At 37.8% G+C, this 12,406-nt stretch overlaps 1 protein-coding gene across 1 annotated transcript in view; it reads left to right on the top strand.

Moving 5' to 3' along the window:
- LOC111150924 (MYCBP associated and testis expressed 1) overlaps positions 1–12,406 on the top strand; it is a 93,494-nt gene that overhangs the window by 16,787 nt on the left and 64,301 nt on the right. The window contains exon 6 of the mRNA XM_022508617.1: positions 11,341–11,522. Within this exon, the coding sequence (XP_022364325.1) occupies positions 11,341–11,522 (182 nt within the window). The remainder of the gene's footprint in view (positions 1–11,340; positions 11,523–12,406) is intronic.

Here is a 12,406-nt window from a genome sequence, read left to right as displayed (position 1 = left end):
AGGGACTGATTATTGTGAGTTTTTACAGTCAACAGAACTCAAAGACTGGAGTTTTAGAGTTCTGTGCCATGGCTGGTGTGGAGCCTGGTGGGCGCTGCAGTGCTCCTGTGGAGAAGGAGGGCAGAGAGCCTGAGAGCAGACAGCGTGATCCAAGGATCCCCTGGGATACAGAGAGAGATGGTTCCCCCTTCTTGGAGTGCATCTGCAAGAAGTAGAATTGCTTCTCCAAGGAAAAAAGAGGTGGCGAGTACCATTATGCTCCCCCAACCCTTAGCATAGACACAAACATCTGAGGGTGGCTAACCTGGACACTGGTTTTTGCTTCACTTTACTCCTAACTCCTGTATGTTCATGCTATTTCTAGGACAAACCTGTACCAGCCCCAGTGTGGCAAGACCTTTCCCCAGGTCCAAGCCATGCCAGGTCCCTAAAGTTTGGAGCTGTAAAACTCAACCAGCCTGCCTGGTATAAAACACAGGTGCCCTGCACTGCCAGGTGGGCAGACATCTGGACACAGGGTGAAGGCAGGGATCTGTGGGATCCCTGGGACATAGGAGGGAAGATTGTTCACTCTTCTCTAAGGGCTTCCTAGACAGTAGTGGGCACAAACTCTGCTCTTTAGGGAGAGGGCTGGTGCCATTTCTCTTCCCTGCCCCTCAGCATAAACTAACTTCAGTAAGCAACACAAGCCAACAGTGTCAGCATAAACTGCTTACACCAAGCCCTGCTCGCTTGTACTCTGCAGTTGCTTCTTTACTAGGGCAAGTGTGCCTGAGAACCTGAGTAGCGGGCCCCTCCCCCAGAAGACCAGCACAACTGCACTGTATGCACCAAGTCTACTGACCATAGAGTGCTGCAAAGCATTAGGTCTCTCTTCATAAACAGACCAGAGCACACATAGTTAAAATTTGCCACACTCTGGCCAAGTTCCAAGCAGTCCCCAGTGCAGGCAAGGTGAAATTCCGCAGAGGACTGACCTGAGGGAAAGAATAGCCATAACACAGCAGCAGATGTACACAGCATCTAGAGAGACACTTCTTGAAGTGCCTAGCCCTGGACAGCATATGAACCTCTTCTTCATAAAGCCATTACTCTCAGGAGCAGGAAATATAACAGGCTTTCTTAACACACAGAAGAAGACAGAGACCTAAACAAATACCAAGATGGAGGAATTCATCCCAAAAGAAAGAAAAAGAAAAGGTCACAGTAGTGATCTAATCAAAACAGATATAAGTAATATGCCTGATCCAGAATTTAAAACAATAACCATAAGGATACCAGCTGGGCTTGAGAAAAGCATAGAAGACATCAGGATGACCTTTATCACAGAGATAAAAGACCTAAAAACTAGTCGGGCTGAAATAAAACATTCATAAAAAAAATCAAGATACAAAATTGACTGGATGTAATGACCACAAGGATGGACAAGATATGAAGAAGTGCTAGGATAAAATTATGGAAAATAATGAAGCTGAAAAGAAGAGAGAAAGAAAAATATTGGATCATGAATGTAGATTTAGGGGACTCAGTGACTCCACAAAGTATATAACATTCATATCATAGGAGTCCCAGAAGAAGAAGAGGAGGAAAAAGGGGCAGTAGATTTATTTGAGGAAATTATAGCTGAAAACTTTCTGATCTGGGGAAGGAAGCAGATATCCAAAATAAGGCGGCACAGAGAACTCCCATCAAAATCAGCAAAAGCATGCCAACACCAAGACACATTGTAGTAAAATTTGCAAAATGTGGAGATAAGAAAAAAAATCCTAAAAGCATCGAGACAAAAGAAGTCCCTAACTTATAAGGGAAGACAAATAAGGTTAGCAGCAGACCTTTCCACAGAAACTTAGCAGGCCTGAATGGAGTGGCATGATATATTCAATGTGCTGAATGGGAAAATACTCTGGGAAAAGCCAAAGTATTTTGGAAATGGAAAAAGCCAAGAATACTCTATCTAGCAAGGTTGTCATTCAGAGTAGAAGGAGAGAGAGTGTTTCCCAGACAAAAACTAAAGGACTTTGTGACCACTAAACCAGCCCTGCAAAAAATTTTAAAGGAGACTCTTTCAGTGGAAAAGAAAGACCAAAAGTAACAAAGACTAGAAATGAACAGAGAAAATCTCCAGGAACAAGGACAAAACAAGTAATACAATGCCACTGAATTCATATCTAACAATAATCACTCTGAATGTAAATGGATGAAATGCTCCAATCAAAAGACATAGGGTATCAGAAAGGATAAAAACAAAACAAAACAAAAAAAATCAAAATAAGACGTCTGTATGCTGCCTACAAGAGACTCACTTTAGACCTAAAGGCACCTACAGATGGAAAGTGAGGAAATGGAGAACAACTTAAAATGCTAACAGACATCAGAAGAAAGCTGGAGTAGCCATGCTTATGTCAGATAAAGTAGATTTATTTTATTTATTTATTTTTAAGATTTTATTGATTTATCTGATGGAACACAAGCAGGGGGAGCAGCAGATGGATTGGGAGAAGCAGGCTCTGTTGAGCAGGGAGCCTGATGTGGGGCTCGATCCCAGGACCTTGGGATCATGACGTGGGGCGAAGGCAGACACTTAACCATCTGAGCCACCCAGACACCCATAAAGTAGATTTTAAATCAAAGGCTGTAACAACAAGAGTTGAAGAAGGGCACTATATCATAATAAATGGGTCTGACCAACAAGAAGATCTAATGATTGTAAATATTTATGCCCCCAACTTGGGAGCACCCAAATATATAAAACAATTAATACAAACATAAAGGAACTCACTGACAATAGGGGACTTTAACACCCCACTTAGAGCAATGGACAGATCATCTAAGCAGAAAATCAATAAGGAACCAATGGCCTTGAATGACACACTGAACTGGATGGACTGAATAGATATATTCAGAACATTTCATCCTAAAGCAGCAGAATATATATTCTTTTTGGGAGCACATGGGCATTCTCCAGAATAGATCATATACTAGGCCCCAAATCAGGCCTCAACAAGTACAGAAAGACTGAGATCATACCATGAATATTTTCTGACCACAACACTATGAAACTTGAGGTCAACCACAAGAAAAAATTTGGAAAGACCACAAATACATGGAGGTTAAAGAACCTCCTGCTAAAGAATGAATGGGTCAACCAGGAAATTAAAGAAGACATAAAAAAAAAAAATACATGGAAACAAAAGAAAATGAAAACGTGCTGGTCCAAAACCTTTGGGATGCAGCAAAAGTGATTATAAGAGGGAAGTGTATAGCAGGATAGGCCTATATCAGGAAGAAGAAAAATCTCAGATACACAACTTAACTGTATACCTAAAGGAACTAGAAAAAGAACAAGTGAAACCTAAAGCCAGCAGAAGAAGGGAAATAATAGAGCAAAAATAAATGGTACAGAATTAAAAAAACAAACAGAACAGATCAAGGAAACCAGGAGCTGGTTCTTTGAAAGAATGAATAAAATTGATAACCCCCTAGCCAGACTTATCAAAAAGAAAAGAAAAAAAAAAAGACCCAAATAAATAAAATCACAAATGAGAGAAGATAGATCACAGCCAATACCACAGAAGTACAAACAATTATAAGAGAATATTATGAAAAATTATATACCAACAAATTGGGCAATCTGGAAGGAATGGATAAATTCCTAGAACATATACACTACCAAAACTGAAGCAGGAAGAAATAGAAAATTTGAACAGACCCCTAACCAGCAATGGGATTAAATCAGTGATCAAAAATCTCCCAGCAAACAAAAGTCCAGGGTCAGGTGGGTTCCCAGGGGAATTCTGTCAAACATTTATTTTTCATTGCTTTAAAGTTTTTTTTTTTTTTTGAAGATTTTATTTATCCATTTGACACAGAGAGAGATCACGAGCAGGGGGAGTAATAGGCAGAGGGAGAGGGAGAATGCTCCCCGCTCAGTGGGGAGCCTGACACAGGGCCTAATCCCAGGACCATGGGATCATGACAAAGGCCAGACACCCAACCAGCTGAGCCACCCAGGTGCCCCTCTATCAAACATTTAAAGAAGAGTTAATACCTATTCTTCTGAGGCAGTTGCAAAAAAAGAAATGGAAGGAAAACTTCCAAACTCATTTTATGAGGCCTGCATTAGTTCCAAAACCAGACAAAGACATCACTAGAAAGAATTACAGGCCAATATCCCTAATGAATATGGTGTAAAGATAAATTTCCATAAGATAGTAGCAAATTGAATCCAATAGTACATTAAAGAGTTATTCACCACATCAAGTGGGATTTATTCCTGGGCTGCAAGGTGGTTCAATATTCACAAATCAATCAATGATACACCACATTGATAAAAGAAAGGAAAAGAACCATATGACTCTCTCAATAGATGCAGAAAAATCATTTGACAAATACAGCATCCATTCATTATAAAAACCCTCAACAAAGTAGGTATAGAAGGAACACACCTCAACATTGTAAAGGCCATGTACAAAAGACCCACAGCTAATACCATCCTCAATGAGGAAAAACTGCGAGCCTTCCCTCTATGGTCAGGAATATGACAGGGATGGCCACTCTCATCTTTGCTATTAAAGTAGTACTGAAAGTCCTAGCCTCAGCAATCAGACAACAGATTGGCATCCAGATTGGCAAGGAAGTAATCAAACATAACTATCCATAGACAAACATAATACTCTATGTAGAAAACCCAAAAGACCCCACCCCAAAATTGCCAGAACTGATGACATGAATTTAGTAAAGTTGCAGGATACAAAACCAGTGTACAGAAATCTGTTGCATTTCTGTACACCAATAATGAAGCAGCAGAAAGAGAAATCAAGAAATCAATTCCATTTACAATTGTACCAAAAACAAGATACCTAAGAATAAATCTAACCAAAGAGGTAAAAGATTTGTACTCTGAAAACTATAGAACACTTATGCAAGAAATTGAAGAAGACACAAAGAAATGGAAAAACATTCCATGTTCATGGGTTGGAAGAGCAAATATTGTTAAAATGTCTATACCACCCAAAGCAATCCACACATTCAGTGCAATCCCTATCAAAATATCAACAGAACTTTTCACAGAGCTAGAACAAAACAATCCTAAAATTTGTATGGAGCCACAAAAGACCCTGAGTAGCCAAAGCAATCTTGTAAAAGAAGAGCAAAGCTGGAGGCATCACAATTCAGGACTTCAATTTATATTACAAAACTGTAGTTATCGAGACAGTATGGTACTGGCACAGAAACAGACATATAGATCAATGTAACAGAACAGATAACCCAGAAATGGACCCACAACTATATGATCAACTAATCTTTGACAAAGCAGGAGAGAATATCCCATGGAAAACAGTCTGTTCCATAAAAAAGAGTGTCGTCTTGCCATTTGCAACAACATGGATAGAATTAGAGTGTATTCTGCTAAGCAAAGTAAGTCAGAAAGACAAATACAATTTTATTTCATTCATATGTGGAATTTAAGAAACAAAACAGATGAACATGGCAGGTGGAAAGACAGGCAAACCATAAATCAGACTCTTAACTATAGAGAACAGTGTTGCTGGAGGGGAGGTGGGCAGGCGGATGGGCTAAATGGGTGATGGGGATTAAGGAGGATACAGTGATGAGCACTGGGTGTTATATGTACATGGTAAATCACTAAATTCTACTCCTGAAACTAATTTACACTGTATGTTAACTAAGTGGAATTTAATACAAACTTTAAAAAAATAAAAACTTTTGCTGTACAAAGACAGTGTCAGTAGAATGAGAAGACAGCCACAGACTCAGAGAAGATATTTGCAAAGGATGTATTTGCTAAAGTACCGTTATCCAAACTATGTAGTAAACTTCAAACATAACAATAAGAAAAAGAACAACCGGATTTTAAAATGGACCAAAGACCTTAACAGACACCTCAAAAAAAGGATATACAGATTGCAAATAAGAATATGAAAAGATGCTTCACATCATATGTCATTGGGGAAATGCAAATTAAAACGATAATAAGATGTCACTTGCACTTACTAGAATGGCCACCATCTGGGACACTAACAGTACCAGCACTAGGAACCCTCATTCATTGCTGGTGGGAAATACAAAATGCTATAGCCACTTTGGGAGACAGTTTGGCTATTATACAACTAAACATACTCTTAGCATATGATCCAGCAATCTTGCTCCTTGGTGTTTACCCCAGGAGTTGAAAACTTACACAAAAATTAGAAAAATTTACACAAACCTGCACATAAACCTATTAGTATTTATAGCAACTTTATTCATAAATGCCAAAACTTGGAGGCAACCATGATGTCCTTTACCAGGTTGATGGATAAACTATGGTATATTGAGACAGTGTAATATATTATTCATCACTAAAAGGAAATGAGCTATTAAGTCATGGAAAGATGTGGAGGAATCTTAAATGCATATTACTAAGACAAAGAAGGCAATCAGGAAAAGCTACAGTATGTATGATTCCAACTATATCACATTCTGGAAAAGACAAAGCTATGGGGATCCTAAAAGCATCACTGATTGCCAGGGGTTTTGGTATGGATGAATAGAAGGAGTACAGAGAATTTTTAGGACAGGGAAGATACTCTGTATGACACTGTAATGGCAGATAGGTATTATACTACATATACTACATATTGTAAGGATTTGTCCAAACCATAGAATGTATAATACCAAGAGAGAACTGCAATATACGTTATGGGGTGATCATGATGTGTAAATGTATGTTCTTCACTTGTAACAAATGTACCGCTCTGGTGAGGGTTATTGATAATGGAGCAGCCTATGCATGTGTGGAGGCAAAGTGTATATGGGAAATCTCTGTACCTTCCTCTCAGTTTTACTGTAAATGTAACAGTGCTCTGAAAACATTAAGTCTTTAAAAAATACATTCTTTAGCGTTCAGTTACAGAACAGGGTTTGCTACTTTGTGAAACCCCTCTTTGTGTTTAGTTTTGTTGGGCCTGGAAGGGAAAATCTAGAAGGGGGTCTGGCAGACAGTGCATGCTCCTGGTGCTTGTGCGGTAGGGGAGGAGGAAGGGTCTGGATAGAGGGAACAGAGCCGTCAGGGTACCAGTACATGCCGTCAGGATACCAGTGAGCCTGTAGATGGGATCCAGGGCTCAAGCCAGATGAGAAGCAAATATGGGGTTTTTCTTGTTTTTGAGTCCTGACTGAAGTTGGGGAGGGGTAGGAGAGAGATCATTGTTCTTTCTTACTCAGTTTATTCTCCCTAAAACCGGCTGAAATGGAGAAAAAGAGTATAGGTTGGAGAAAAATAACAAGTTAGAAAAGAATCTATTAAGTTATCATAGGACTTCTGTCAAGATAGCTATCCGCCTTTGCATCCTCTCCTCTGACTCATCTAGAAGGATCTTAAATCATCAGAAAGGTTAGTCAGAAGGATTCATTAGGCTTTATCATAATCTTAGCATATTTGATCAGATGGTTCAAATGTGTATAATTTTTAATTTGGTAAGCAATTTATTTTCTTGACTCAAACCAGTGGTGTTATAATATTCATATGATCTGAGATAATATAAAGCTGATTTGAAGTTATTTCCTCAACTAGAATCTTTATAGTCAAATAATTTCTGCTGAAAACATAAATTATAAATATCTAAATTATCTACATAGGTTAGAAATTCATAACAGCTACTGAAAAAATGATTTCAATACCATTAGAATTCAGCATTAATAACAGATTAAAGTACTATTTCATTACAGGTTGAACCTCCAAGAAGGTGCTTCTTTCTAGCTGACTTGAAGTGCATTTTTGTTAGAGCTCGGCTCTGTATGTTTTGCTTATATATAAGCACCTCCCATTGCCTTTGACTATTTTCTTTTTAAGATTTTATTTATTTATTTGACAGACAGAGATCACAAGTAGGCAGAGAAGCAGGCAGAGAGAGAGGAGGAAGCAGGCTCCCCGCTGAGCAGAGAGCCTGACGCAGGGCTCAATCCCAGAACCCTGGGATCATGACCTGAGCTGAAGGCAGAGGCTTTAACCCGCTGAGCCACCCAGGCGCCCTGTCTTTGACTATTTTTTAAGATGGAAATCTTTCTCTTTTTTGCCATTATATTTCAGTGTTTTTGCTTATGTAATTTAATATTCTACCAACTAGAAAACATATTTTCTTTTAAATGGAAATGGCTATTTTTTCCCTTATTTTTTAGTACTTATTTAATAGTACTACGTGTTTGGATTTTAAAAAAATGTTAGAAAATGTAGAAAACTATAAAAATGAAAAAATTCTGTAATCCTATCCAGAAATAGTTGTTTTATTGTATATCCATCTAGGCATTTTTCTATGCACAAAACACAGGTTTGTTTTTTTTTAAGATTTTATTTTATTTATTTGACACAGAGAGATAGAGATCACAAGTAGGCAGAGAGGCAGACGAGGGGGCGGGAAGCAGGCTCCCTGCTGAGCAGAGAGCCCGACTCAGGGCTCGATCCCAGGACCCTCAGATCATGACCTGAGCCGAAGGCAGAGGCTTGACCCACTGAGTCACCCAGTTTCCCCCAAAACACAGTTTTAAATATAAAAATGTAGTCCTGTTGTACATGCTGCTCTATAGTGTGCTTTTTTTCCTATTTTACATTGAATTATGGACATTTTTATATGTTTATAAATTCTGATTACATTTTTACTTTTAATAGCTGCATAAATTCCATTATAGGTATGCCATATTTTTTGAAGTAGTTTTTCTGTTGATGGTGATCATTTAAGTTTGATTTTTCTTGAAAAAGAGCCACATGAATAGATTGGAAAGATTTCCCTCAGGTATGATTTAGTTAAAAAGGGAAGATGCAAAAATGTATTAATAATATGATTTCCGTGTTAGCAAAACAATAATAATCTATATGTGTATATTTGTGTAAGTATAGAAGAATAAGTGTGGATGAAAATACAGCAAGGTTAAAGCATAATTCAAGTATATATTCTAGATCTAGGATATACAGAAAGGGTACTGCTATAGGTGGATAAGGGAGGAAAAGATATTAAGGGAAATAAACTCAAAAGTAAAAGGGAAACATTGCTGGGGTGGCTGGCTGGCTCAGTCGGTGGAGTTGCAACTCTTGATCTTGGGGTTGTGAGTTCGAGCCCCTCATTGGGTGCAGAGATTCCTTAAAAATAAAATCTTTATTTTATTTTTTATATTTTATTTAAATTCAAGTTAGTTAAAATATAGTATATTATTAGTTTCAGGGGTAGAATTTAGTGATTCATCAGTTGTGTACAACATCCAGTGCTCATTACATCAAATGCCTTCCTTAATACCCATCACCCAATTACTCGGTCCCCTCACCAACCTCCCCTCCAGCAACTCTGTTCCCTATAAGAGTATCTTATGGTTTGCTCCCTGTTTTTATCTTATTTTTTCCTTCCCTTTTCCTGTGTTCATCTGCTTTATTTCTTAAATTCTACATGAGTGAAATCATATGGTATTTGTCTTTCCTTGAGTTATTTCGCTTAGCATAATACACTCTAGTTCCATCCATGTCATTGCACATGGCAAGATTTCATTCTTTTTGAAGGCTGAGTAATATTCCAGTGTGTGTGTGTGTGTGTGTTTGTGTGTGTGTGTGTACACACTATATCTTTATCCACTCATCAGTTGATGAACATCTAAAAATAAAACCTTAGAAAAGAAAACAGTGTGCTGTTTTTAAAGCATATGTGCTATCATACTTGTTATAAAAATATATAAATATTAAAATAACCATATATAATTTTGATATATAAAAATATATAAAAATATAAACATTATCATACTTGTTATAAAAATTATTAATAGTAGACATGTTTATTTTTTGTAATTTTTAAAAGATTTTATTTATTTATTTGACAGAGAGCTAGAGAGCACACGTAGGCAGAGTGGCAGGCAGTGGGAAGAGAGAAGCAGGTTCTCCGCTGAGAGGGAGCCCGACGTGGGGCTCGATCCCAGGACCCCGAGATCATGACCTGAGCCGAAGGCAGATGCCTAGCTGACTGAGCCACCCAGGCGCCCCAGGAGTAGACATATGTTTGAATGAATTAATGTAAAATTTTTTTCTGTACTTAAAAGTAACCAGAATAAGAAAAAAACAAAAAGTTGAAAATATGGATCTAAGATTGATGCCTAATAACCTCAGGCGCAACCATTTTTTTAAAATTGGTCATTGAAAAAGTTTTTAAGTTTTCTCTTACACATCAGACTTTATGAATATGTTTGCATATATCTCTGTATATCTGTTTATATTTCAGTCAACATGAGAATGCCTGTTTCTTTGCAATTTCATCAATGCTAGGTATTTTCAATTTTTTAGATCTTTGCTTATGTGATATAATAAAATAGCATCTTGTGGTTTTATTTTACTTTTCTTTGATTACTAGTTATGTTCATTATTTTTTCATATGTTTGCTACAAGTTTTCATTTTTGTCAATTGTTCTTTATCCATTTTTCTTTTAGTATTTAACTGTCTTACTGATTTATAAGGCCTTTATTTGGTAATAAAAATATTATGGTATATTTACTTATGTTTCCTATTACTTTTATAGTCTCATTTTTTACATTAAATGCCTTAAAATATCTGGAATTAATTTCTATCCAAGGGATGAGTTAACTTTTACATAGTTAACCAAGTAATCCTAGCATTAATTAATTGAGTCATCTATCTTGAAAGAGCCTTGCCTTTTTTTTTTTTTTTTTAAGATTTTATTTATTTGACAGAGAGAGATCACAAGTAGGCAGAGAGAGAGAGAGAGGGAGGAGGAAGCAGGCTCCCCGCCCAGCAGAGAGCCCGATGCGGGACTCGATCCCAGGACCCTGAGATCATAACCTGAGCTGGAGGCAGAGGCTTAATCCACTGAGCCACCCAGGCAGCCCCAAGAGCCTTGCCTTTTTAAAAAATCAGAAAGCATCTCTTCTCTTTTCTCTGCTCCTGAATTTCTAGAGGGAAACAAATTTTGTTGTATAACTGAAAGCAGAGAAAAAAGAAACCAGAAGTTAGCAATTCTCAACAGGTTCAGAAATAACTGTATGACATCCTAGAATCTACCTTTTATAGTTCTATACTATATTCCTGCCCAGTGATACACAGATAAGTAGGTACTTTTGTGATTAGACCTGGGCTTTTATATCCCTTCAGTTTCTTGGCAGAGGTGAGACTAACAAGGCAGTTCTCTCAAGATAATTGGGCACAATCCTAGATACACTGGATTCATGAATTTGTGCATGTTTAAAGGGGGAATGGGCTTAGAGAAGCTAAGGATTTATTTCTACCTGACTGTATAGTATTCTAAGTGATTGGATCAGGTTTTAATTTTTGAAATAATTTTCCCTTTTAGGACAGAGGCATATATTTTCCCTCCTACTCCTGCTAAGTACCCTCCTGTACCTTCAAAGTATACCGTGGGTACTCAGACTGATTATCGGGATGCTGAAGTTCAGACTGATCCGTATTCTCCAGAATATGTAGTATGTCAGGATTCAATCCCTGAGCTCTTGACCCTGGCTACTCTTACGTGGGGTGAGTTGACAGTTGTCTTGATTATTTTTGAAGGCCTGTCCTGATAACTGTGCATGCTGTTGAGTTCCTGGAAATGATGTGCTCAGAGGCAACTGGCTCTGTTGCTGTTTAAAATGTCTTGCTCAGCAGAGCTACTTCACAGACTCATGCTTCTGTCGATACTTTTCTTCAAGGAGAGTATACCCTTTCCATTTTGAGGAGGCTTATTGTACTTTATCCTCGAAGCTGAAGTTCTATTTCCCCTTAATTTTGTGTTTATTTGCTGACTACTCACCTCCCCCCACCCCCAAACTGTTTTTCCTAATGAATCAATTCTTTTTCATTGAGCAATCCTCACTCCCTCTTTACATATAAACTTTTTTTGAGTGTATAATACTGAATGTATATTCCACCATATGTAACAGTATTATCTTACTTTGCCAAAATATCTTGCAGTTATCAAAGCTCTCTTATATACCCCTATTGGATGATTTGGGTGATTTCTTTTGCTGGTATCTCTAAAATGTCAGTATGGTTCAGGCTCAGAAATTCACTCTTAGAATGCAATAAAATCTGACCTAGGCCTATATTATGTGAAATTAGAAAAATTAATAAGGAAAGGGGCTTTTTAAAAAAAATTTATTTTATTTTTTCAGTGTTCCAAGATTCATGCACCACACCCAGTGCTCCATGCAATACGTGCCCTCCATAATACCCACCACCAGGCTTACCCATCTCCCTACCCCCACCCCTCCAAAACCCTCAGTTTGTTTCTCAGAGTCCACAGTTTCTTATGGTTTGTCTCCCCCTCCGATTTCCCCCAACTCACTTCTCCTTTCCTTCTCCCAATGTCCTCCGTGTTATTCCTTATGCTCCACAAGTAAGTGAAACCATATGATAATTGA

Source organism: Enhydra lutris, unplaced genomic scaffold (assembly GCF_002288905.1).
Source record: "Enhydra lutris kenyoni isolate GAN:26980312 unplaced genomic scaffold, ASM228890v2 scaffoldscaffold2, whole genome shotgun sequence".
In the NCBI taxonomy this organism is placed as follows: Eukaryota; Metazoa; Chordata; class Mammalia; order Carnivora; family Mustelidae; genus Enhydra; species Enhydra lutris.
This window is presented reverse-complemented; position numbering and strand designations above follow the sequence as displayed.